The 27,634-nt window shown below is 36.3% G+C and overlaps 1 protein-coding gene and 1 long non-coding RNA gene across 3 annotated transcripts; both read left to right on the top strand.

Moving 5' to 3' along the window:
• Positions 1-4,276: 4,276 nt before the first annotated feature.
• Positions 4,277-12,552, top strand: LOC145048791 (protein TOPLESS-RELATED PROTEIN 2-like). Of its 2 annotated transcripts, none has more exons than XM_078997399.1 (26): positions 4,277-4,430; positions 4,933-5,204; positions 5,524-5,703; positions 5,782-5,895; positions 5,983-6,141; positions 6,676-6,853; positions 6,961-7,087; positions 7,187-7,299; positions 8,225-8,363; positions 8,480-8,589; positions 8,679-8,748; positions 8,826-8,899; positions 8,982-9,077; positions 9,161-9,256; positions 9,354-9,481; positions 9,570-9,804; positions 9,914-10,075; positions 10,157-10,261; positions 10,343-10,489; positions 10,583-10,693; positions 10,776-10,958; positions 11,170-11,298; positions 11,385-11,480; positions 11,608-11,793; positions 11,878-12,050; positions 12,122-12,552. In XM_078997399.1, the coding sequence occupies exons 2-26, from the start codon at positions 5,125-5,127 to the stop codon at positions 12,351-12,353; spliced, it is 3,423 nt and encodes a 1,140-aa protein (XP_078853525.1). In that variant the 5' UTR covers positions 4,277-4,430; positions 4,933-5,124; the 3' UTR covers positions 12,354-12,552. The 2 variants fall into 2 exon arrangements, with proteins under 2 accessions (XP_078853525.1, XP_078853523.1); XM_078997397.1 differs by having other exon boundaries at positions 12,119-12,552.
• Positions 12,553-14,776: 2,224 nt separating this feature from the next.
• Positions 14,777-23,370, top strand: LOC144998453 (uncharacterized). Its single transcript, XR_013660330.1, has 3 exons — positions 14,777-14,876; positions 15,021-15,441; positions 23,248-23,370. It is a non-coding gene; the product is annotated as an uncharacterized LOC144998453 (long non-coding RNA).
• Positions 23,371-27,634: the final 4,264 nt, after the last annotated feature.

Raw genomic sequence — 27,634 nt, 5'->3', positions numbered from 1 at the left:
GTCGGGTCCCGGAGTCGGCGAGTAGGCCCTATCTGGACAAAAACCCTAACCCGAGGGTTTGCACCCTATTTAAACACCTTAACTCAGCCTCCTTCGTCCCATTTGCTCCCAGAAGACCCCATAGCAAACCCTAGCCGTTATTGAAGCAATCTAAGGCACTTGGAGTGATTTTGGTGCTTTTGTAACCCAAGGAAGGAAGGAAAAGCTTGAAGGATCAAGAGGAGGCTAGAAGGATCCGATTTTGAGCATCATTTACAGTCTATAGAAGGTATAAAGTCTATAGCTTGTTTGTTCTTTTGATAGATCCCATTTTGTGGAGTTTTAGGGTTTTTCTAAGCCATTTTGGTCACCAACCATGATTGCAAGCGTTGTTAGGGGTTAATGTTTCAGATATAGGCCCTTAAAAGGGTTATAAGGCAGAAAGGAGTGGCTCTTGCACTTAAAGAAGGCCCCATGCATTGTAAGAGATTGTTTTAGGACCTTTTGAGCTCAACGTCCCATGCAAGCACGTAAAGGTTGTAACTTTACATGCTAGATCGATTGTAGAAGCATAGATCTATCTTTTGATCAAGGGTTGTACATAAATCGAAGATTTAGTGAGAGGATGTGACCAACTCGATGAGTCTATTCTCCAAGGTTTCTATCCCATATCAGTTGAGGGTCATACGGACCCAGTTGAGTGTGGAAAGTTTTTAGGGGGGATCCCGATGAGTGACCCAATGTTCTGGACTAAACCATTGTTCTGGAAGTTCATGTGTTTTAAGAGACTTTAATGTGACTTTTCATGTAACTTGAGGACAAGTTACACAAACACATTTTAGAATCAACTCTTAGATTAAAATGGATCAAAGACATATAATCAATCAACATTTTCTATTAATCTAAGCAACTCATATGAACAAGATAATTGGAATCAAACATTTTCATGTAATTAACATAACACTTAAACTAATACAAAACATGAATCTATTGACAATTATCTTTGAAATTGGATTAGTATGAACATTACCACATCAAAAATAAGTTTATAAGTCCAAAACAACTTAGGGTAATGTTCCTAGTCCAATTCCAGCCAAAGCAGTCGAATATATGTTGTCCAGGGGTCCAACTCGTCGAGTGTATGAACAAACTCGACGAGTTGGATGCTTTTTGCCTTGGACTCGGCGAGTCCATCAGTGGACTCGGCGAGTCTACTGTGCAGACAACACCAAAATTCGATTTTTAAGCAGTTTAAGCAAGTATTACAAGAAAACAAGCCTAGGCTCTGATACCACTGTTGGGTTTTGAGCATTCTAACACTCCTATGGTGTACATGCAACCCTATAAACCTTGGATCTATGTTATCTCTATTATACATGCAAATAAGAGCTTTCCAAGGCTTTAATCCTAACTAGCATACTATGAGGCAACTATACTGCAAAGACTAATTAGATGACATACCTTTTGGTGTAGCTTGATGTCTTCAAGCTTTAAGAGCTTAGCCCCAATAGTGTGGAAGCCTCAAGTGGAATCACAAATCAACAAAACACCTTAGAAGACTTTGAGAATAAGAATACTTTTGTTCTCTCTAGTGAAATCGGCTAGCCCTCTTAGTGTACCCACACTAGTGCCAATTTCACCAACCAAGGATATTTTTATATAGTGTGGAGACTAAGGTTAAACCCTAATACCCATGACCTTTCATTTCCTAGGATCCATGTGTTAAAGCTCCATGGACTATCCACGAAGACTTAGCCCAACCTAAATAGGGATGAGAATTTGGCCCGAAAACCCGAACCGAACCGAATTAGACTCGAATAAGCAATTTGATTCGGTTTTCGAGTATCTATATAAGGCTTATTCGGTTTTCGGGTTATTCGGTCCGGGTTACCCGAATAAGGGCTTATTCGGTCCAAAGAACCGAACTGAATATGAAGAGTCGTTTTTTTCCCTTGCACAATTTACGTATTTGGTTTTGTGATCATCACAATTGATCCCAAAAAAACCAAATCGAAGATCGTTACCCACTTAATACACCCAATCGAATATTCTATTACACTAAATCGAGTCGACTACTTCCATATTGATGATTGCGACAATTTTGTTTGATCGACAGTTGCTGATTGCGAATTGCTCCTTCTGACAATTTTTTTATCGACAATTGCTCCTTCGACATTAGTTTTTGATCGACTTTCGTACTTCAAACTTCTGTGAATCATCTCCTCATCTTGTTTTCTAGTTTCTACTCCATTTAATTCATGGAAAATTAGGTCCCAAGTCAAGAAACACAAGTAAGAATTTGTATCTTAATCTACTAATCAATCTTTCAATGTGTTATTATGTATGTTACTTATTGAAAATTGGATGTGTTAATCAGCTACTCAATCTTTAAATGTGTTATTACGTATGTTATCAATTGAAATTTGAATGTGCTATGTTAACAGTTAACTTTTTTTCTATAAGTCCAAGCAATGGGGACTTTGACTTTGAATAAGAGAATTTAATGAAAACAACCATATATGTTCTTTTACTTGTTTCATTCCATATTGATGAAGTTATTCGGGTTATATACTTATAGATATATTTTTGGGTGTTTTGAATGTTTAATTTTTAGTGTTTAATTTGTTTCTTTACAAGATTTGTTATGAAATCATAAGCTACAAAAGTAATACAAAATAATCGGGTTACTCGGGTTATTCCGGTTATTCGGGTTATTCGACTCATTAATCATCTTGTACATGTTATTTGGGTTATTCGGGTCGAAACCGAACCGAACCGAACCCGTATTGCTTATTTGGTTTGGTTTTCGGTTCATACAATTACCCTTATTCGGTTTTCAGTTTATTCGGGTCGGTTCGGTTCCGACCCGAATAACATCCTTAAACCTAAATGAACTTGGCCCACTACACATATATATCTAAGAGTCCATATTTAATTAGTTCATTTTGATCACTTAATTAATTATTGATCAATACTAATTAAATAATATGATTATATATTAATATATTAGAACTTATAATATATTAATATAAATCATAAATATACTATTCTCAAAAGACTATCCATATAAATTGTGTCGGTAAAGTGCAACCCAAATGGATCATGTCGGGTCGTGTCAAATACATACCAAATATAATTATGGACTTAAACATTAATCCAACAGTTAAAACCTCCAATTTGGACCATGGTAGAATCAAGACAAAAATACAATGGTATAATTATTGTTAAATAACTTAGAATATGTGACTCTTGTAAGATATTTGTGGTTTAAGTTAAGGTGGAACACGTTAGTGGTTAAAATTGAAATATGTTGATGGTGATTTAAAGAGTGTCCTTCCATTCCAACATAATGGTATAATTATGAAGGATTTTAACAGGAATTAAATAAATTACCCATGTTCTAAACCATAATCATCGAAATGATACTATTCACAGAAAAAAACAACTCATACTGCATTCGCAAAATGCTTGCAACATTGAAAATTAACAACTTATTTATCTTTTTATCCCGAAACAACGTATCAATAAAAAACTACTTGCCGAAAAAGAATCGTTCAAAAAGCTAAAATAAACTATCCGACACGAGAAGGAAAACTGATCGCCACAAAAAAAATTATTTACCGAAGGAACTAATTGGCATTCCCGCATCGTGCGGGTACACTACTAGTATCATTGATAGGTATTAGAGGTTTAAAAGGGTTTTCATGAAACATAAGGGAAAGGGAGAAAGGGGAGAGAGAAAGGGAGACAAAGAAGTGGAGGACAGTCAGATTTTCAAATTCAAGTGTAAGAGTTAGCCAAAAAAAAATGTGAGCGCTATTATATGAGTGATATTTTTAAACTAATTTTTAGTTAAAAGGAATGTAAAAAAAAATAAAAGAGGGTAAAAGGTAGAGAGAAAATTGCGAATCCAAACCCATGGACCATTAGTATAACAAAAAGAAGTTAAGAACGAATAATTACAAATCCTAAAAAACATAGAGTAATTTTGTCAAAAATTAATACAAAACCTAAAAAAGGTAAGAAAGTGACAAAAGTATTGAAAATCACCACCAAAAATATAACAAAAGATCCCTTCCAATTAATCTCTCCTCAAACCTTAACCTGCAGTTCACCATATGATTCCGTGACAGGCAATCACCATTTGACACGCAATCATGCCCCACGACTCTGTCTCCCACTACATCCACACAGTCCCGTCGCTTTATCAAACTCCGGTGATTAAGACAGAAGTAGTGGCGGTAGAGGAGAGAGAAATGTACGAAACACCTCCACCTATATAAAAGGGGGACAGAAAACATAGTGAGAAAAAGTTAGAGCGACATATATACGTGTGTGTAGAGAGAGTAGAAAGCAGGACGTGCTGTGACTTTGCGGTTTTTGCAGAAAGACTGAGGAACTTGCCGTTGTTGAAGAAACCCTAGTTTTGAACTTTTTATTTTGCCTCACGAGTAAGCTTTTGATTAATTTGTTTTGTTTCGATGTGTGTATGAATCGGCTTTGTGTGGTTTCGATCTATACTAAGTTCATCCTGAGGGTTGTTGTGAATTAGAGATAACTTGTAGAAGAACGATATCAGTTATGGTTGATGATTTTTCTTTAGTCTTAATCATAAAATCTGTTTTGTTGAAATAGAACACTCTGAAGTTCAATGGAGGCTGTATGATGAATACGACCTTCGTCTTTTATTCCCCTACTACGTCGTGCCTTATGATTAGAGAGCCCTTTATAGAATTTTGAAATGTTACTCATCTGTTTGAGATATTGCGCCAATTTGAGCTTAATCGGACCTGTTTTTGATAAACTCTCCTTTTTATTGTCGTAATTGGAGTTTGTTTGGGAAATCAAGAAATCAGGGAAGTGGATTGTATGATTCAGCTGTTGTGAGGTTGTACATGACTACATTCTGCCATATTTTGCAGTTTTTGACTTGGAATGCCTTTTTTTTTGCAGAATACTGTATGCAAAAATGCAATGTTCTTGAAATTGTGAAAGTTTGCACAAAGATATTTCATTGAAGACACTGATGTTATAAATTAGAGATTAGAAGGTGTTGATTTTTGGAATCGATTCATTATTCATAAGTTTTTGTGGTTATAACCAAGATTTGCACTGGAGTGGTTGGGGGTGCCTGCAGCAGGAGCCATGTCATCCTTAAGTCGGGAATTAGTTTTCCTAATCCTGCAATTCCTGGATGAGGAAAAGTTCAAAGAAACTGTCCACAAGTGAGTGTATTTCTCTAGAGGGTTAAATGCAAGAAATAGCAATTTGTTTTTGTACATCTGTCTATTACAATATTACGCTTCCAAAAGTTTACCAAATTATATCAATGCTGTTCAACTACTAAGCAATTTCACTGCTACAATTGGGTAGATTTTTCAAAGTACAATGGCCTCATAAGAGAGAAAGTAAACATATAATGATGTAATAAAAGGAAATGAAAGTAAGATGCTTTTTAATAATCAAATAAATGGAAGTTCATTGCTATTTCTTGCATTCATCTCATTTTCTATATTGTATTAACTTTCTTATGTATGTTTATAGGTTGGAACAAGAATCTGCTTTTTTCTTCAATATGAAATATTTTGAGGAACAAGTTCAAGCTGGTGAATGGGATGAGGTTGAGAAATATCTATGTGGGTTTACAAAGGTTGAAGATAATCGTTACTCAATGAAGATATTCTTTGAAATAAGGAAACAAAAGTACCTTGAAGCTCTTGATAGGCAAGAGCCTAATATTTATTATATTTATATCTCACACCATTTTACTCTTTTTATTGACATTTGAGTTGCTAATATCAGGAATGACAGAGCAAAAGCTGTTGAAATTCTTGTAAAAGATTTGAAGGTCTTTTCGACTTTTAATGAAGAGCTCTTCAAAGAGATCACACAGCTACTAACTCTTGATAATTTTAGGTATTGTTATGAACATTGACTATGGAGTTTTGTAAGTGTTAGTTTTACTTTTTAGTTGACACTATTGCTTTTGTGATGTTTATTTAGGCAGAATGAGCAGCTTTCAAAGTATGGGGATACCAAATCAGCAAGAAGCATTATGTTGGTTGAACTGAAAAAGCTTATAGAAGCAAATCCTTTGTTTAGAGAGAAGCTAACTCTTCCTGTATTTAAAGCTTCAAGATTGCGTACATTGATAAATCAAAGGTCCTGAGCCCTCTGCATTCTTAAATATTGCTACTTTGTGTTACCATTTGTGGGCCCCTTTTCTTCATTGTGTGTTTTTTCTTTTTGTTATCAAATCAAATTGGTCTTTCTTTTAGTATAAAAAATAAAAGGTGTACTAACGAATGGTTACTCTTAGGAGCTGTTTTATCTTTTTACTCCATTAAGTCTAGGGATAAAGTTTTGTATATATAATAACTGTTTCTTTTCTAGACTAAATAACCATTTTACCCTTACATTCCAAAAAACAAAATTCACAGTAGTCATCAGTTATAACATTAGCAGAGTTGGGAGGAAAAGAGAAGAAAAAAAAATAGTTAACTTCTTAGTGTCTTAACACACTAACTCATGTTTTTTTTTTTTGGCTTAACTCATTAAGTCATTCTATCTAGATTAAGTCAAAAGGAAACAAACCCTTAGGCCCATTAACATGAACACCATTCTTTCTCTACTTTCTCTTGTTTTTCCATACACTGTTCTTACTTATAAGTTTTCTTATACGCTCTTCTTTTTCAGTCTTAATTGGCAACATCAACTTTGCAAGAATCCACGCCCTAATCCTGATATCAAAACTCTTTTTATCGATCACACATGTGCTTCTAACAATGGAGGTAGGGCACCTCCCCCTACCAACAGTTCTCTTTCTGGACCTGTTCCTAAAGCTGGAGTATTTCCTCCAATTGGAGCACATGGTGTAAGTGTAATTAAAAATTTAAATTTAAGATCCTGTCTTAAATCATAATGTTAACATTTATATAATCTACAATAAATTAAGAGTCAAGACATACTTCGTCTATACAGCCTTTTCAGCCTATTGTTTCTCCTTCTGCTGGATGGATGGCAACTGCTAATCTTTCCATGCCTCAACCTGGTGTTCAAGCTGGACCTCCTGGCCTTGTGCAGCAGCAGCAGCAGCCTCCAGTTACAGGTGTGGTTTGAATTTTGTTTCAGATTTTAATTTAATTATTGTTATTTATTGATATAAATTAAATTGGAAAAAAATTGATGTTTTGATTTATATGTGCAGCTGCATTCCTGAAGCATCCACGGACTCCTCCAGGTGGTGGTCCTGGATTGGAATATCAAATGGCTGAATCGGAGCACTTAATGAAACGTGCACGTGTGGGCCCATCTGATGAGGTATGCCTTGCATATCAGCCATTAAACTTTCATGGTGCCACTGTTTTAGGGTTAGAAAGTTTTTTTTTTGGTCCTTATTTCAAGGTTTCATTTTGGTTTTGGTCCTTCACACTTGCACTTTGAGTTGGAGTTCTTTAAACCTTGTAAAATGAATCACTTTGTGCTTGCTCTTATGTTTTTTATAAGCTGTTATTAACAAATATAAATGTAAGGGTAAAATGGTCATTTTTTTTCTTCATGTTTTGTCCTTATTTTGATGTTTCATTTTGGTCTTGGTCCTTCACACTCGCACTTTGAGTTGTTAAACCTTGTAAAATGATTGCTTTGTGCTTACTCTTATATGTTTTTTATAAGCTGTTATTAACAAATATAAATGTAAGGGTAAAATGGTCATTTTTTTCTTCATGTTTTGTCCTTATTTTGAGGTTTCATTTCGGTTTTGGTCCTCCACCCTCGCACTCTGAGTTGAAGTCCTTTAAACCTTGTAAAATGATCACTTTGTGCTTACTCTTGTATGTTTTTTATAAACTGTTATTAACAAATATAAATGTAAGGGTGAAATGGTCATTTTACATGGATCTAACGGACTTCAACTCACGGGATGAGAGAGAGGAGCAAAACTGAAATAAGACGTTGAAATAGGGACCAAAAATGTAAAAAAAAAAGATCCCTTTTTGGAGCTAAACCAAAGAAAATCACTAACCAAAGGGGCCAAATTTGCAGTTTACTCTAGTTATAAAAGTAGGGGCAAAATGGTCATTTTACAAGGGTTTGTAAAATGACCATTTTACAAAACCAAATTACTGAAACGAGACTCGAAATAGGGACCAAAAATGAAGAAAAAAGAATTTTCTTTTTTGGTTTAATCTTTGTTATAATTCCTTCAGAACTGACAATCTGACATTATCTAATATATGTTGAATAGGTGTCCTTTTCTGGTTCAACTCATCCTCCGAATTCATACTCACTGGATGATCTTCCAAAAACTGTGGTTAGGTTACTTAACCAGGGTTCAAATGTCATGTCAATGGACTTCCATCCTCAACAACAAACTATTCTCTTAGGTTAATTAATCCTCAGTCTATTTGCTTCAATCCCTAACAATTTCTCAAATTGATTTAATCTTCTGTATCCTCCTTCCTTAAAAAAAAGAGGTAATGAGATTGTTCATGGCTTTCAGCTGGAACAAATGTTGGTGAAATAAGCATTTGGGAGATTGGAACTCGAGAGAGAATGGTGCATAAACCCTTCAAGGTTTGGGATTTATCTGCTTGTTCAATGCCTTTTCAGGTAAGCTTCTATTACTTATTCTTTCATTTTTTAAATATTTTGTATATTGGCTTAACTTTAACATGAATCATGATTAAATCCATCTCCAGACAACTTTAGTAAAGGATGCAGCAGTATCTGTTAACCGTTGCATATGGGGACCAGATGGATCAATACTCGGTATAATTTATAAAATTTCTAAATTAACTTTTAATAATTTTGTGTGAGTGTATTGATTTTTTAATTTCCTACCATAGGTGTTGCCTTTTCCAAGCACATTGTTCAGATATATACATATAACCAATCAGGGGAATTAAGACAACATTTGGAAGTAAACCCAATCCTCCATCTTTATGTTTTTCTTTCTTTCTCTTTTGATTCCTAATTTTTTTTATGAATCTTTCACATTACAGATAGATGCACATGTTGGTGGTGTAAATGATATTGCTTTTGCTCAACCCAATAAGCAAATGTGTATTGTCACATGTGGCGATGACAAGACAATTAAGGTACACAAATTTTATCAAGAAATATATATATTTTTTCTTGTTCTTTTCACGCATATAATAAGCTCTTACATATTTTGTAATAGGTATGGGATGCTGTAGGTGGAAGGAGGTTATATATGTTTGAAGGTCACGAGGCTCCTGTTTATTCTGTATGTCCTCACTCTAAAGAACAAATACAGGCAAGTTTCCTTTTGTTTCTTTATTCTTTTTTTCCCTGAGATTTAACGAACATTACATAACATAAAAAAGCATTAATTTTTCCCTTGTTTTGTGTAGTTTATATTCTCAACAGCAATTGATGGGAAAATCAAAGCATGGCTGTATGATTGCTTGGGGTCAAGGGTAGATTATGATGCCCCTGGTCTTTGGTGCACAACAATGGCATATAGCACTGATGGAACTAGGTTATATACTTAACTTAAATATGCATAATATGATTAAAATATTTAATTATATGAGTATATGAGTATATGACACATGATATTGTTTCAGATTGTTTTCTTGTGGAACAAGTAAAGAAGGTGAAGCCCATTTAGTTGAGTGGAACGAGAGTGAAGGAGCTATCAAGAGGGAATATTCTGGTTTCAAAAAACGTTCTATGGGAGTTGTACAATTTGACACAACAAAAAACCGTTTTTTAGCTGCTGGAGATGAGTTTCAGATTAAGTTTTGGGACATGGATAATAATGATATGCTAACAGCCACTGGTCCAAACAATGGTTTACCTGTAAGCATACGATTCCACTTCCATTTCACTAACACCATATTTTATAATCCCTTAGTCCCCATTTGTGCAAAAGACGTAAATGCCCTCTTGCTTGTTTAAACTGTTTCAGGCAAGGCCTAGATTAAGATTTAACAAGGAAGGGTCATTACTGGCAGTCTCCACAAGTGATAATGGATTTATAATATTGGCAAATAATGATGGGCAGCGCATGGTAAGGATGCTGGAGAGTCAAGCGTATGAGCGGACCCGGGCACTTTCTGATTCAGTCAAAGTAAATTTCTTGACCTCATTTATCTAATATTTAGTAGTCAATATTTTTCTCATGAATATCTAATACCCCTCCCCTTTGTAGCCTTCAATCACTGGCCCATTAGGTTCGATCCCTAACGCGTCTTCATCTATGGTAACTGCTATAGAACGTGATAGAATGCAAACTCCATTATCCATTGGAAATCTTGTAAGTTATTATTCCCTTTTACTTTAACAATTGTTCTATATCTTTTGTCACCTTATGTTCTATTGTATGTGTACAATTTAGGCTAATGCTGAAAGCAGTAAAGTTGTGGATATTAAACCAAGAATTGTGGAGGGTGCTGACAAAGCTACAAGCTGGAAGCTCCCTGATATTGTTGATTCCTCTCACCTTAAAGCCCTAAGGTTGCCTGATCCAACAGCTGCCAGCAAGGTTTGTTCTGAAACTTGTTATGTTTATTAATTCTTTGTAGAATTTTATCAAGTTATCAATTGTTATCTCTAGTTCCAATTGTGTTTATTTTAGGTTATGAGGCTGATCTATACAAATTCTGGGTTATCTTTGCTTGCACTTGCTTCAAATGCCATTCATAAGCTCTGGAAATGGCAACGAAGTGAACGCAATCCATCTGGGAAGGTATGTGGGCCCCACCCCACCCCATCAACATTTCTCAAGAATTAACATATTTCTGCATTTACTGAGTTCTGTACACATTCAGTCGACTGCATCTATTGTCCCACAACTATGGCAACCAACAAATGGAGCTCTCATGTCTAATGATGTGAATGAGAGTAAATCTGCTGAAGAGTCTGCAGCATGCATTGCTTTGTCAAAGAATGATTCTTATGTCATGTCTGCCTCTGGTGGGAAAGTCTCCTTGTTCAACATGATGACTTTTAAGGTTTGTATTCAAGAAATAGCAATGTACTTTCATTTATTTGTTTATTATAGTATCCTGCTTTCATTTCTTCTTGTACAACATTGTACTTGGAACAATCACCCAACTATATCAATATCATTCAAATACAAACTACAAAGCATATTTTCAAAGTACAATGTCATAATAAAATCAAAAGACAGTTTACTGAGGTGGCTAAACTGACTGACTGCAGGTCATGACAACTTTCATGCCCCCACCACCTGCTGCCACCTACTTGGCTTTTCATCCTCAAGACAACAATATCATTGCTATAGGAATGGAGGATTCCACCATTCAAATTTACAATGTTAGAGTTGATGAGGTAATTGCTCTTGCTTTTAGTGGCAAGCTTCACAACTTCTAATCTGGTTATTATCTTACATTCTTAACCCTGATGGTTTTTAATAGGTCAAAATGAAGCTGAAAGGTCACCAGAAACCAATTACAGGACTTGCTTTTTCACAGACTTTAAATGCACTCGTTTCATCTGGAGCTGATGCTCAGGCAAGTAGTGGTGATTAAAAAAATTAGAGTTCAAATCTCTGTTTTCGTGTTTGTTAGATAAACATGCAGTCTAAAATAATACTGAGTTAATTTATTTATTTATTATTATGTTTTGAATTGATTGCAGCTATGTATCTGGAATATTAATGGATGGGAGAAGAGGAAATCAAGAAACATACAGTCGCCACCTGGACATCCCTCCTCACTCGTTGGAGAAACCAAAGTTCAGTTCCATAATGATCAACGCCATCTCCTTGTTGTACATGAAAGCCAAATTGCTATTTATGATCACCAACTCGAATGCTTGAAATTGGTATATATTCAGAATATCTTTTTGATTGTAAGATTCCATGGATAATTGTGAGAATTCACATGCTCAATTTTTATTTATTTACAGTGGTCTCCAAGAGAATCTCTTTCTGCTGCAATTTCAAGTGCAATATATTCATGCGATGGGATGCTATTATACACTGGATTTTCCGATGGTGCTGTTGGAGTTTTTGATGCAGACAATTTAAGGCTTCGATGTCGTATAGCACCTTCCGCCTACATATCCTCTTCAATTTCCAGGTATTTCTCTATAAACATTATAAAATGAATAAACTGCCATTTGTTAATTTATAACCTAATTTTGGCAGAAGCAATAGCACGGCGTATCCAGCAGTGATTGCATCACATCCGTCGGATCCAAACCAATTTGCTCTGGGAATGAGCGATGGATCTGTCCACGTCATCGAGCCAGCTGATGCAGATCCAAAGTGGGGTGGATCAACGTCTCAGGATAATAATGCGGCTTTACCTTTACCATTACCTTCTTCTAATCCTTCAAATTCTGCTTTGAATAGTCAACCATCAGAAACACCCTCCAGATAAGCACGGTACATAACATAACATAATAGTTTTTTATTTTTATTTTTATTTTATTTTATGATGGGGTTTAGACTCGATAGACACGTCTCAAGGGTTTGCGTAGTATTGTAAATTTTAGATTATAGTTTTGGTTTTCTTGATAGAGAGATATATGAGGCAGTGTACTACTACCTCAATGGTTTCAATCAGGCTTATTTTATCATGATCTTTGTCTTAGTTGATGTTTTTTTTCTGGACTTAATAAACTTAATGTGGACAAAAAACGAAATCATGAAACCTATATATGTTATTTTTAATAAGTAATGTCGAAAGAACGACTTAATAGAAATAATATATGGTGCGTTTCTTTAACGATTTGCACTTGTGGTGGCTGATCAATGTGGCCTATTGTTGATCAGTTCGAATCCAACATGCTTCAATCTTTGTTTACAAGTGAATGTATGTAAAATGTTATCGGTATTGCCACTATGGAATTTGGCAACATTAATTGTTATTCTATGGAATATATTTTTAACAACTTTAATGATACCAAATAAGTCGGTTGAATTTGAAATGTCAACTCTTTTGCACCGATTAAAATAAGAAAAATACAGCCTTCCATGAACATAGGAGTGTTGATCGAGTAAAATTTTCGAGTTTCGGGTAATTCAGGTTTTTCATATTAAAAAATTTACCCGTTATCCTACCCAAATTAAATTCGGATAATTCGGGTAATGGGTTGGGTAAGGTTAATTCGGGTATTACCTGATTTTTAATTTTTTTTTATATTTTTTTAATAGCATCTAAAAATAAATGTAATGAAACAAATATGTCAGGTGCTAAACTTTGAACATGAGATTTTTTACTCAATAATTATTGAGATATTAAATATTCTTTCCAAACTTTCGATCTTTGGTTGAATTGTTTATTTTTTTCTTTTTTTTCTTGTGGAACTTGATCATTGATTGGGTTGTAACTTCAATCGTCTCATCTTCTACTTCAATATAGTCATCAATTGGTGACGAATACTAATGAAGAGCGGACGATGTATGGGGTTTTTTTGACCTGGGGAAAATAGAATGAGCCTTAACGAGGAAAATTGGGATTTGAGAATTGGGAGGGACAGATAAACTCATAAAGGGATATTATTTGTTATATATATATATATATATATTTCGGGTAATCGGGTATATCCAAAACCCAAACAACTTACCCTTTACCCGACCCGAAAAAAATTCCGGTTACCTACTTACTCGAAAAAATTAACCTGATACCTGATCTACCAGATACCCAAAAAAATTGGGTGGGTAATTCGAGTAACGGGTATTTTTGACAAGGCTAAATGAACATAGGTAGGATTACATCATTGTTTATGCAACGGCTTTCATTCTCAATAAATAACATTTCGACTTTCTAATACATTATTGGTGTCTTAAAGGTTTTTATATATAGATATAAATTTATAAGTAAAGCAGATAGATACTTACAATAGGGTATTAGGTCAGCTTACTTTTTGCACACGGTTCAATTAATTTTTTAAACACTCAAAATAGTTACACATTTAAAGCACCATTAAGGGGGTGTTTGGGATATCTTTTTAAGAGGGAAAAAAACTTTTGGGAAAAGATAACATGAAAAAGATGTTTGGGAAAGCTTCTTGAAAGCTCCTTTTGGATTTTTTAAAGAGTGAAAACTGACTTTTTGAAAAAGTTAGGGAAACGTGACTTTTTGGAACTTTTCCCAAAAATTCTTTTGCCTTTTGAAAAGATACCCCAAACACCCCCTAAATGGCTTCTAATCTAGTGATATCCAATGTTTTCCCACTTTGAGATCAAGAGTTCAAGTCCTATTCTGTACATAGATGAAATTATTTACAAGTAGTTTAGTATATATTTATATTTATATTTGGTGTTCAAAAAAAAAAAAAAAAAAGACTAAAGCACCAATGATCCCATATTAAACTACTCTTTTTCATACTTGGTTTTGAAATTTGAGGATGAGCGTCGTAAATGTTGCTAAACCGTTCACCTAAATTACTGAAGTTTATCTTTGAGAGAAAGATGGAGAAATAGAGTGGATTTTTTTATTTTATTCCAAATTTTTCATTCCTATTTGGAAGAGAAGGATAAACTTTTTTTTTTCATAAACCATTGCAATAAACCCTTATCGTCTATTTATTCATTGGTAGAATTTCATATATAGCTTTATTAAATAGTTAAATATCGTATTTGTCCAGTCTAAACTCTAAATATTGTATTTACCCTTCTTAATGTTTTTTAATTTCATATATACCAAAATCTATTTTTTTTATTGATTTATAATCTCTTTTACCATTTTACAATCTTTAAAACTAAAAAACCATTTTAAATGGACAATATTGCCCCTTGATACTACGTGTTGAGATCACGTTTGCCTAATACTCCATCTCAATCATGATTGCAATTTCAGCCTCCAGTCCTCCATAGGCATGAGTTCATAGGCTCTTATACTTACGATCCCAGCGCACATCATTTTCCTCTGTTGTCGCATTCACACATAACACATAAGGTAATCGACTTCAACCCTATTCTTATTTTCCATCTCTCCAATTTTGTTGTTGTTTATTGAATTGCTTATGTGAACTTGTTGATACTTATTACCGAATGTGTTCAAACTTATCAAATGCCATCTCCTCTTCCTTCAAATGCTCAGGTTTGATTTTGTTCTTGATCAAGTGCGATTGTGTCACCAAACCTACACTCCATGTATTCGATGAAAAGCCTAGATGAAGCAGTTATATATGTATGTGATGCGACCTCGTTCTGACACTCTTGGTTGAAGGTGTTTTCTGCTACGCTATGGTTTGCGAGATCACAACAGGAAAAAGGGTCGTCAACCGTTCTTCAAGATGGATCTCGAAAAAACGCTCCGACGGTCAACTCGGTGGATTATCTAGGAGTGAGTATAAGAGTCTGAGAGAAATAACTTACTTTCCTGGATGACAGAGGAGACCTTTTATACTGAGTTTTCCTGCTAGTCCGTACATGGGACAAGGGCGTCAGACCCGACAGGATCAGACGCGTTGATTGGCCAATCGTGCTCCTTTTTATGTCAGAGCTAGCGTTTGGTTCAGGTACTAATGCTCTGAGCTTACTCCTTGTCGTCTGGAGCCGTTGATGGGTATTATGCAAAACATATAATCCTATGTGTGCATGCAACCCTAAAAATTTTGATCTACATTTTTTCTAATTGAACATACAACTTTAACAACAAACTGAAAAACCTTAGCATACTAGTGTATAATCGAAACACACAATTAGGGTAAGAATATTCATACCTTGATTGTTATATAGTAATAACAATGCAAATCCTTGTGTTGGTGAAGCCTTGAGAGCAAGCGTCACAAGTGTCACGCCTCTAGTGGTTCACACTCAAAACTAGCAATAGAAGATGATTGAGAAGGAAGAGAGAGGTTCAAATTTTCAACTAGGTCTTCCAAAGAACAGATAGCCGGAATTTCAAGGGTTTAGGCTGTTTATATAGTGCAGTCAAGAAACCTTAGATAAACCTTAATCCAAGATAATCTTAAACCGGACAATTATCCACTTTCATGTTTATCCACCAAAGACTATTCTATAACTTCTTAAGCATAAAGAAACCATCCATGCCTTCATGGAGGGTTCTAGATTGTCTCTTACTCAACTATTGAACAATTGCACTTCAGTCCCTGCACATAATTAATTCATTTAATCCCCAAATTAATTCCAATTATTTTCTGATTAAATCTTAATTAAATATTACGATTTCTAATTAATATATTATTTTCATAATATATTAATAAGTTATTAATTTCAATTTATTAATCAAATAATAAATCAACATCTTTCTCCAAAACCATCCATTCATCCTGTCTAGTTGCTAGTTTTTTAGGGCAACCCAAAATGACTATGCTATTACCAATTAAAGTATATACCAATTATAGTTATGGGCTTAGACACCTAATCCAACAGTCTCCCAATTAGATAAGTCTAATAACTATAGTTTCCAGTATAAATTCAAAACTGATTAGCAAATTGTAGCTCTCAAAAGTCGATGATGAACTCTAACTTAGTCAGATACATGTCCTAAGATAAGTGATCATATAATCCTTAGTTCTACAAGATATCATGTGAACATGAGACATGTAACATAATCAACCTCATTGTCCAATACTTTGTTTCCCGGTCTCAGATTCATAATGACAAAGAACTACTAATCGAACACATCAATTTAGTCTTGTTCGGGCCCGACACTATCAGTCAACACCAAATCATCGAGGGGCCTAAAGATATCGCTTCCCCCTAAGGGTAAAAAGGAACAGATAAACTTTGACTTATATGTATCATCACAACAATACATTTTATAACATTAAGCTACCGATGCGTTTATGTATCATCAATGCACAACCAACTCGTAAACAATAACTCATATATCTCTATTTAAAGATTATAAGATATTATCATCTCAGAATTACTCATGATAAATTCCATGAAGTAATTCTCTGAGCATAGGTTAATCCAATACTCAAATTCTCTATTTCAAAGTACTCGCGGATATTGCAGCAATACCTTTGCTATGTCTAAAACCCTTTAGACAACCTACAAGTCAATTCATGACAGTCTTGATTCACTACTTACTTCCAAAAGTATGATCGATTGTGGATGTTTGAACAGTCTAATTATTCAGGAAGTAAAACATGCAAAATGAAACACATAATAAATAACAGACATAAGGTAGTAATCCAACTCATAAATAAATCTCCATTACTTAATCATCGAAAGTGAATTACATTTATTTCGTTACAAGTTTTGAAACTAACTATCTAACTACTAAAACTAACATCATCCTACTGACCAATGCTCCTAGCTTGTTGAACGTGCAGGTTTCCTTATGCATGCAAGTTATACACAAATAGGACCACATAGACTGTCAAGTAAAGTTTCTACCCTAAGTCCACAATCAAACAAGGAACAAGAAATGAGGCATAATTCATCATTCTAGGGTTGTTCACTCCTAATCGTATATAACTTTGAAAAGATACATTTAGCAATTAACAGAGTCAACCTTGATTTCAAGTAATACAAGCATCAAGTCGTCCTAGGCTATAAGGCATCACACAAGTAAGGAAATTCTATCACGTAACTCCTCATGGTATCCTTAGCCCTACTCTAGCATGCAATTCCACATATCAAGCATACTAATCATAACACATAAACATGGATAAATTGGGAATCACTTACTTGGGCTCTATTGATTGCACGCATCCCAATCTCCTGTTTTAATTACGAAAACCTTTTTCAGAAAAAATTCGGTTATTTTTCTTTTTAAAGATTATCATTCCTCAGTTTAAGTTCTGACATGCCTGAGGGTATGCCCGAGTCCTTCAAACCAAGGCTCTAGTATCAACTTGTAACAACCTGAAAACCAGATAAAAATTTTCATTTTTAAAATTGAAATTTTATTCATAAATTGTTTTAAAAATCCATTACATCTAGTCATAACAACATATCAGAGTATCCATATCAATAAGTTCAGAAAATGTTGAAGAGTGAATGTTGTGCCATCAAGCCGGGCCCTTCCCTTTAGTGTCGGAAGTACCTGGAGACACCCAAATAAATTGTAAGCAAAAGCATAGTGAATTTCCCAAAATATCACGCAGCATACAACCTCATAATATCATGCAACACACGGATAGTTGCCATGGGCTACCCCCATGGTCTTAACCTGGAATGTCATGGGCTACCCCTATGGTCGGATATCCATTTGTTATGGGCTACCCCATGGTCTTTACCTGGAATGTCATGGGCTACCCCCATGGTTGGATATCCAAGTGCCACGGACTACCCCATGGTCTTCAAACAAAAAAACTCATAATAACTATCAATCCACTCACCAAATGATGGGTTGGCATTGGTACCTTCGACCCATTGATATAATGAGAGAACTCACCTCAGACTACTGATAGAATTACTGCTCAGCTACCTATTTAGAAATCTCACACTGAATAGAAACAAGCTAACCTAATTAGAATTAAGTCACAACTCAAGAAATAGGCCTAAAACCCTAAATCCAAACTCCTCCAATAAGTCCCAAAGTCTTTTCTTCCTTAATGGGCCTAACATCCAAGGACCAAAACAATAATGGGCCACAAGGCCCACAAGGCCCAACCATGCTACCAATGGTCCAATAAAAATTTCCAAGGCCAAATTATTCTAATAGGTCCAGGTCAAAGGTTAATTAGGGCCCAAATGGCTCAAAAGCCCAATGAAAGCCAAAAGAAAGCCCAAAGCCCACTAGCAGCGTACGCCCAACGTACATCATCAGTACACTTAGCGTACTATGCTCTGGGTTAGTACGCGCAACATACAAGCTAGTACGCCCAACATACAAGTTGATATTGCATAAAAGCCATTAAGTGCTTAATCAGTGAAGACGCTTCGTCTAAATCCGGATCTTGGTCATTTCTAAGGTCCTAGGGCATAAAGTTTGAAACTTTATGCCTTTGCATGCCATATAAGAACCCAACAAAGACTTCCTTTAAGATCTTAAACTCTTGCATGGTGCCATAACAAACTTCAAGTTAGCATTTTTATGCTTTTAGCATGGAAAAGGAACTCGGGTCTAACATTTCTAACCTCTGGAGTTGCTCAAAATCACATGAGAGGACCCATGGACCAAAAATGGACTTATTACTAAATCCGGATCTTGGTCATTTCTAAGGTCCTAGGGCATAAAGTTTGAAACTTTATGCCTTTGCATGCCATATAAGAACCCAACACCACTTTTAAGCCATTAAGACTTCCTTTAAGATCTTAAACTCTTGCATGGTGCCATAACAAACTTCAAGTTAGCATTTTTATGCTTTTAGCAAGGAAAAGGAACTCAGGTCTAACATTTCTAACCTCTGGAGTTGCTCAAAATCACATGAGAGGACCCATGGACCAAAAATGGACTTATTACTAAAGCCTAACTTAAACTAGCAAAAGAATGAGCAAGATAGAAGCTTTTAACCTCCAAAAGCTCCTCTAGACGATCTAGATGCAGGATCCAAAAGCTTTCTCATGCTTAAGGCTTGATCACCACTTCCTTCTTCCTGCTAACAAACCAAAAAGAGTTACACTTGGCACCTTCAAGCTCAAAAATCACTCTAAAAAATATCTAGGTTTTAGAGACGTTTGAGATTAATGGATGATGGTGAGGAAGAGGGCCCAAGGACATAAATGAGCTTAAATAGAGCTCAAGTCCGATAATTAGGGTTTTAGCCTTCATCCTCATATGCCCTGCATACATGCTTGTACACCTCACATACGAGCCCTAGCCACCCGATGCATGCGCTTGTGTATGCTAAGTGTACATACATGTACACCCGGCGTACGGAGGCTCATCAATTGTCAAAATTAAATACTTCAAGGGCTTAAAAAATACGTGGATTTTTGGACGTTACACACACTAAACCAAATCAAGTATTTATTACTACGAAAAGAAGATACATGTAAATGTAATTTTGAAGATTTTCCAAGCTGACATGATGAACAAAAACAAGAAGCAGACTTCTTTGTAACATGAAGTGAAAATTTGAAAAAAAAAAACATAAAATTTAAAAGACTCTGATGAGGATGTCTAAGTCATCGATGCCATATGACAAGAGCTGCACGAGCGGCAGAGAAAGCAATGGGAGAAGTAGACTTAGACTAGAATGACTGAGGCTTGAGCTTGTAGAGACCATTTTCACTGGGCCCCATGAGAAGAGTAGTGTGTGTACATATGTCCTTAATGACAAAAAAAAAAGAGTGAAATTCAAAAAAGACATTATTATCTTTAAAAAAATTGAGCCGAAAGAAGTTGTCTTGTGATGTGTGGAGCGTGTAAGATGTTTATGAGTTGAAAGGTTTTGTTTGGTGAGAAGATACGAGAGGAACCAATATGGATAATAGGAAAACCCTTACTGTCACCAATGTATATATTGTCATTACCTTGGTATGTGCGAGAATCGTCCATGCTGGCAAGATTAGGCGTGATGTGAGCATTGGCACCAATGTCAGGTACCATGAGTTGGAGCTTGTGGAGGTATGACTCTTAGCAAGGTTGGAATTGTTGCGAGGGCGAATGGTAGTTGTATCTCTGTTTGGACATTGTGATGGAAGATGACCAATGCCACACTGATTGCATGTGTCATAGACCGTATTTTGGTTTAAATACTAGCTGAATTAGTGGTCACCTCGTCCACGATTGTTGTTAGGGAGAGATGATCCACGTCTTCCATGAGTGTAGGAGTCACGATTGCTGTTTTGAGATCTATAATAGGCTTTAAAACAAAGAAATATAGGCTTGCCTGCCATCCACACCAGAATAAATAGAGTTTTCCAAAAAAACCTGCTAGTGGAGGAAGACCGCCTAGGGATAAGAGACATAGGGCTAAAGAGAGAGCCAAAAAAGGATATTTCGTGTATAATCCTGAGGACCTGATGGATGAGATTCGGGGATTGAGTTCAGTACAACGTTGAAGCCGAGGGAGTTGGGGGAAATAGTAAGAAAGCCCATTTGAACTTCTAATGTTGATGTTGAAGGTGTTGAGGCTACATTTATAATTGTGTGAAATGCTTGAACAACTGGTGTTGTACGATTTTCCTTTCATGAAGCCATTATCACTAAGAAGAGCATGCAAATTAATGAATGTGGTGGAAATTGTTGTGACAACCGTCAAATTCTGGTCAAGTCAAAGTCAAATAAAGTCAACAAGTCAAACCGGTCAACTCAAGTAACCTGGTATATTAGGCTTTACATTCTGTTACTACTATACAACTCGCTATTTTAATAACTAGTTATCACTTGAAAAATTCATATGTTCAGTATTCTCAAACCCCAATCAGGTAAGTGATGAGACTACTTCGTCAAACACTATCTCGTACCCCCCGGGGGCGTATAACATTCATAACGAGGTTTAACGAGGTTTACGAACCTTGCGTAGTGTAACGCCTGTGTTTCTGGGCTTGTCATTAATAGCAATGTATTAGTCTATGTTAATCTTTGTAACCCATTTTGAAATAATAAGAATGTATTATTTGAATATTATATGTTTTGTGATTAGTTGTGTGACTTAAATGAATTAAGAATAAAAATAAGCGTCAAAATAAAATAGTAGATAAATTTGATATCTTTGGATAATGTTGTAGTAGTTGAAACGAGGTTTCCGAATATATAAAGAATGCCAAAATCCGAGTTATAACGAAGAAGTTATGATCTATCGAAGTTTCGCGACAGAACCGACACGACGCCGAATGACGTAAAATACGAATTTAAGATAGAGCGATATCTAGCCTTAGTAATCTAAATGAAAGTTTAAGAGTTCGTTAAACCGAGAGCGTGCATAAAAACAATGCCCAAATCTGACTTCGTATGAGGAAGTTACGATTTTATGAAGTTTCAACTTAGCAGTATGCAGCCCGAATACTCGATTTGAGATCGAGCGTTTTTTAGCCGAAACAATCTAAACAAGAATCGAAGATCTCGTTAATAGTAGTGAAATGATAAAAAGATAGGCGAAAACGGACGTCGGATGAAGAAGTTATGAATTTATAACCGAGTTTTCCTGTCCCGGCCTACTAAAAATAATATATAAGTAATATATTTATAATATATTAAAAATAAATTCAAAATTATCCAACGGAGTTTAATGAGAGTTATAGATCATAATCTCATCTATGCGTCGATATAAAGAACGTCGAAAACGGAGTTCGTATGCGAAAGTTATGAATTTCTGAAGTTCGGGGCGCGAAACCCCAAAACTGTCAGATACCACGACGTGACATGCAGTGCCACGACGTGGAAAGTCTTCTGACACCTCCTGGAGTCCCCCAGACGCAACTTTTGATGATGCATGCAGTGACGACCAAGCCCACGATGTGGAAAAAGGTGCCACGACGTGGCAAGGGCAAAATTTTCCCTATAAATAGATTTGAAGGGCCAGCCGTTTAGAGTTGCTATTTTCTCTCCTCTCTCTCCCGTTTTACCTCGATTTACATGCAAGAAATATCCAGAATCCCTGGTATCATCGCGAGTCCCGAAGCCCGAAGATCTCGAGAAGAAAAGAGTTTCTGAGCTGAAGCTCTGCCCGCGAGGAGCCCGGTTTGTGTGAAGATCTTCCAGATCTACCGAAGAATACTACTTCTACAAGTCGTAGTGCTGTCTGATCATCTTCTGATCAAGTGAGTGTGTAGTTACTTTCTTCTAACACATAATTATGAAGTATTTTATATGAAATACGTGTTATGTGTATAATGTGTTGTTATATGTGTGAATGTATATTCACTTTCTTCAATCTCATAGATATGATTTATTCTCTATGAAATACGTGTTATGTGTATGTGTCTCATCTATTTTTTGGAATATGTATTGAATGAGAATGCTATACAGGTTTTAAACTATGTATAAAAATATATATTTTTATCTACTAATATGTTGGGTAGAACATGGGTAGATAGTTGATGTGTGATAAACAAATGAGAGGCTTCGATGTTGTTTTTGATTCAGTCATCGAGCGGAGTTTAGATGACGACCACATACTTTTCTAGACAGTCGTGTGGAACGCTAGCAGGCTCGCCACCTGTAGGTGTTAATGAACTTGGATGTTCATTCGTTGTACTCCATCTCCCTCATGGTTGCCTTATTTGACATATATTGTTGGGAAACCCCCGAAGCATGTGTTGTCGCCCCGATGAAATATTCTTAGACTAGGTCCCTTGTGTTAGCTATTTTAGGGACGTAAAGTGAGAATAACGGGAATGGGTAATTGGGTTATTGTTGGTTGATGAAAATTATTTTTATTATTTATTGTGGGTTGAAAACCCTATATGCTCACCAGGCTCCCAAGCCTAACCCACTCAGTTTATTTGTATTACAGGTAGTGGCGCAAGGGCATAAGATGGATGAATCATCAAGTTATTTTGTTTACAAGATTGTATATGTATATATTTTTTGAATGACTTGTAATGTTATTGTTTATGCTTTATGGTCTATATCGGAACATGACATCCCGAGTTTTGATTATATAATGAAAATACATTTCTTTATGAAATGCTTTGGTAAATATTATTTTATCACGTTTTGGTTTTGGGAACAAATTCCGCAACTCTTTTAAATCAAAAGGATTTACTCTGAAGTTATTCTAAAAGCATAAATGAAACCGGTCTTTTCTGGCCGTGATTTTGGGGATGTCACACGTAGCGAAGCTAAACATCCAAAAAGGTCTCAAATGAAGTCTCTCCCAAATCTCTCCAAGTATGTGAAATCTATCCCAAATCTCTCTCAAAATCTCTCAACTTTTTATAATCACTTGGGACATCCCGACCTTTAAATTAGTCAAAAACAACTCGAAACGGGAAGATAAACGGAAAATCAGCCATATAGAACCAAAAAATCTTAGGAACCGAACCCTCTTAAGGAGTCGAACCCCTCATTAGAACCGAGACTAGCTTAAGAATCGAACTACTGAAGGACTGAAACTGATGGGACCGAACTACCCTTCGCTTCTTGCCTGATTTCGCTTTAAGTTCTTTTTGATGGCTTCGCCTGCGAGACTCGAACCGAGCCCTTCTCTCGGTTCTAAGCACCTAAGGACCGAACCTTCGGCCCTAAACTTGGAAATTTCGCAAACTTCGCCCTTTTCGCGGTTTTCGACCCCGACTTCGTTTTTTGACATGGGATTTTCACCCAAACTCATATTTTGTTTTTTGACATGGGATTTTCACCCAAACTCATATTTTGACGTATAAAACCCTATATATTCATAATTTAAACATATTTTAAGGGAAATATTTTTCTAAGAATAAAATCTAGTGGGTAAGAATTGGAGGTGGAGTGTTGACTTTACCTTTAAGTTATGACACAAGCAACCCTCCACACCCACTCCAAGACCATACCCAGTTACTATTCATCATTACCTAGTCAACTATTTGTCCTTTCCCCCTCTTTCTTCAGCTCATAATCTTGATTGAAGGCTGGAAGTTTTTTTTTACCTCTCCTCCCACTTTATTCACTCTTTCTCAAGAAGAACAAACATACCTCTCTTACTTTCTCTCTCTCTCAAACTCAAGGCTCCAAGGCTGTGATTGAGCTTCTCATTCACTTTTGGTAAGTATTTCCATACTACACTTGATTATCTTACATCCATTCACACAAAACATGGATTCCTTACACAAATATCATCATATTTATTCATAGAACCTTCAAGTCATCAAGCATCTCCCAAGTGTTCTCGACTTGGAAACTCCTTTTCTTCATCATCCATATTCTGAAATCACTCAAGGTGAGTTCATACCCCTACATTTTCATGTTTTCTTCAAGTTTTAGGGGGGGGGGGGGAATACAAGTTAATACACCAAAAGCTTAGCTAAATTCAAACAACATCTTTCATCAGAAAAGTTGAGTCCTATTCACGGACTGTTTTGACCAACTTAGACTTAATATCTTCCAAAACTATATTAGGTGCATAGTTCAGGTTTATACCTTTAAAATGACTACTTGAACATATTCACACAATTTTTCTACAATTTATGGTGATTTTTACAAAACTGTCTATCATTGTAGCTACGAATTCGGACCAGTCTGTGAATATGAACGTTTTCACACCAGTTAGAGACTTATAAAAATTGTAATAAAAATTATGAACAAACTAGACACATTTTCTAAACTTTCAAAGTTTACGGATCTAGTTTTCGATTTTGTATGAATTTGCTGTGATTTTTCTAAATTAGTGCAAAAATGGTAAAAACAAATTTACAGTTTACAATTTTCATAACACTTTGTAACATGTTGAGCAAAGTGTTAATCCTTGATGACTTCATCTTTTGCATGTGTTTTCTGTTGTGATAAAATTATATAACAGAAAAATGGACATTTAATATGTAAGAATCCTTTATTATTACAAGTATTACACGATGACGCATAATAAACATAGTTATGTTTTTGCAATAAAATATACTTACACAGAAAATGTACTATACATTACAAACATTTTGATAAACTATAATAGGTATAGTTTATGTTTCATATACATTAAAAACAATTAGGATAAACTATAACAAGTCATAGTTTATGTTTCATTTACATCACACCACGAGAGAGTACATCTCGACAAAAAGGGGTTTTCAGTTCACTTTACGTAAATCTGTTAATGAATAAATTTGTGAGACATTCGCTTCACGTTACTTCCAAAGTAACAAATTTAAAAGTCCAGTTAATGATAACCAGAGTCTCTTGTAGGGAGAGCGTGATAGATGTGTATAGATCTATAATGGGTCTGACAAACCCTGTAACGACCCAATTTTCACGTCCAGAAATTTCGTTTTTAAAACTTTACTTAGAAAACACTAATAATTAAAACATTGTTTAATTAAATCATTTCACATCGAAAACCCAAACATGAAATCCACAACATGTAAACAACCAAAATATCAAAGTATCAATCCTAGAATAAACTCATAACTGCGGAAACAAGAGTGTGTGTGATATGCTGTTACCGCGTCGGCTCCTTTCCCTTAGCTGAAGAGGTACCTGAAACCAAAACTGAAAACTGTAAGCACGAAGCTTAGTGAGTTCCCCCACTGCACCACATACCATATAATCACATAACATACATAAATTGTCAGGCATATCTGGGTGCCCGACCTACCCCTTCGGTCCTCTCGACCGGATACTGCCTAGCATATCTGGGTGTTGGCCTCCCCTTCGGTCCTCTCGACCGGATACTGCCTAGCATATCTGGGTGTTGGCCTCCCCTTCAGTCCTCTCGACCGGATACTGCCTAGCATATCTGGGTGCTGGCCTCCCCTTCGGTCGTCTTGACCGGATACTGGGGAAACTATTTCTCCTCTCTACTACTACCACATAACATGTATCACAATATCAGAATCTATCTAACATGGCTGGGTATGACTACCCCTTCGGCCCTACCGATCGGATATCTTGGGGACTATCTCCCCCGACTTTCACTAGCACATAAATACTACACAGGTAGTATTAATCCCTTAGATGAATATCACAGAGACAATCATCTACATACAACTCCTACTGGTGGGCCGACATTGTGGCCGTAGACCCACCGCTACAGGAAGGTAGCTCACCTCAAAGTAGCTACTGATCTGATCGCAAACTGACTGTCTACTGCTGCTGCTGCTGCTGCGGACGCCATCCGGCTATAATTCCCACAAAACGATCAGTCAAATACTGCTAGATGTACTTAGGGTAAAATGACCCTTTTACCCTTGACCAAGTCGAAATCCAAGTCAAAGTCAACTTCCTATTGACTGGACTCGCCGAGTCCGCGAGCAACTCGTCGAGTCCTTCCCTTACTAATCCGGTCCTACTCGCCAAGTCCCTCTCCCCACACACTGAGTCACCCTTGACTCACCACTCGGGACTATGGGGCCGACTCGAGTACCAACTCGCCGAGTCCGCGAGCAACTCGCCGAGTTCCTCGAGCGGATCCCCTACTCGCTTCCAATCCACACCAGAACACCCCATACGAGGGTTTGGGGTTTTGGGGACTTCGCTACACGGTTAATTCCGCGTGCGGTTACGAAGGGTTGACCCTTCAACGTTTAAACCCCTCTTTCTCTGCGAAAGTTCATATGACTCGCCGAGTTTGAAGAACAACTCGGCGAGCTCCAAGCAATCTTCATAGGACTCGCCAAGTTGTTCATCCAACTCGTCGAGTCTAAGACCATCTTCATAGAACTCTCCGAGTTCCTCGACCCATTTCCCAAGTAGGCCAGATCTGAGACATGCAATGCTTCAAAACCACAGATCTAAGGTCCTAGGGCATGTTTACCACGTAAAGTTGCAAACTTTACGTGCATGGACGGCCCTATGAGCTCAAACATGAAATTCCAAGCTCTTTAAGAAGTCCTACACTCAATAGGGACCTCAATCACCTCAACCACCGAGACTTTATGCTACTAGGATGTCCTAAAGGTCCAAATCCGAAGTCCTTGCAAAACATTAACCATAAACACATAGAGATTTAGGTTCTTAGGGCTTAAAACCTCTTTTTAGGGACAAGAAGGGGGGTTCAATGAACTAAAGATCAAGGTAGGAACTTTTCTCCATGAATAGAAGCCCTTCACATAGTAGATTCCGGATCTTCTTCCCTTCTTGCACTCTTCAACCTTCACCTTCTTCTCCCAAGCTCCAAACCACCTTCACAATGCTAAAAATCACCCACAAGGACACAAAGGGGGCTAGGGTTTCATTCTACAGATCTATGGGAGTGCTAGGGGAAATAGAGGTTG

The sequence above is a fragment of the Lactuca saligna genome, chromosome 5 (genome assembly GCF_052625555.1).
Source record: "Lactuca saligna cultivar CGN05327 chromosome 5, ASM5262555v1, whole genome shotgun sequence".
Classification (NCBI taxonomy): domain Eukaryota; kingdom Viridiplantae; phylum Streptophyta; class Magnoliopsida; order Asterales; family Asteraceae; genus Lactuca; species Lactuca saligna.
The sequence above is the reverse complement of the archived record's forward strand: the minus strand, read 5'-3'. Positions and strand labels throughout refer to the sequence as shown.

Bases quoted from the DNA above. Each gene is read 5' to 3' on its own strand.
- LOC145048791 (XM_078997397.1), top strand. From the start codon at position 5,125: ATGTCATCCTTAAGTCGGGAATTAGTTTTCCTAATCCTGCAATTCCTG. The intron at 5,205-5,523 runs GTGAGTGTATTT...GTATGTTTATAG, and splicing joins TTCAAAGAAACTGTCCACAA to GTTGGAACAAGAATCTGCTT. The intron at 10,076-10,156 runs GTAAATTTCTTG...TCCCCTTTGTAG, and splicing joins CACTTTCTGATTCAGTCAAA to CCTTCAATCACTGGCCCATT.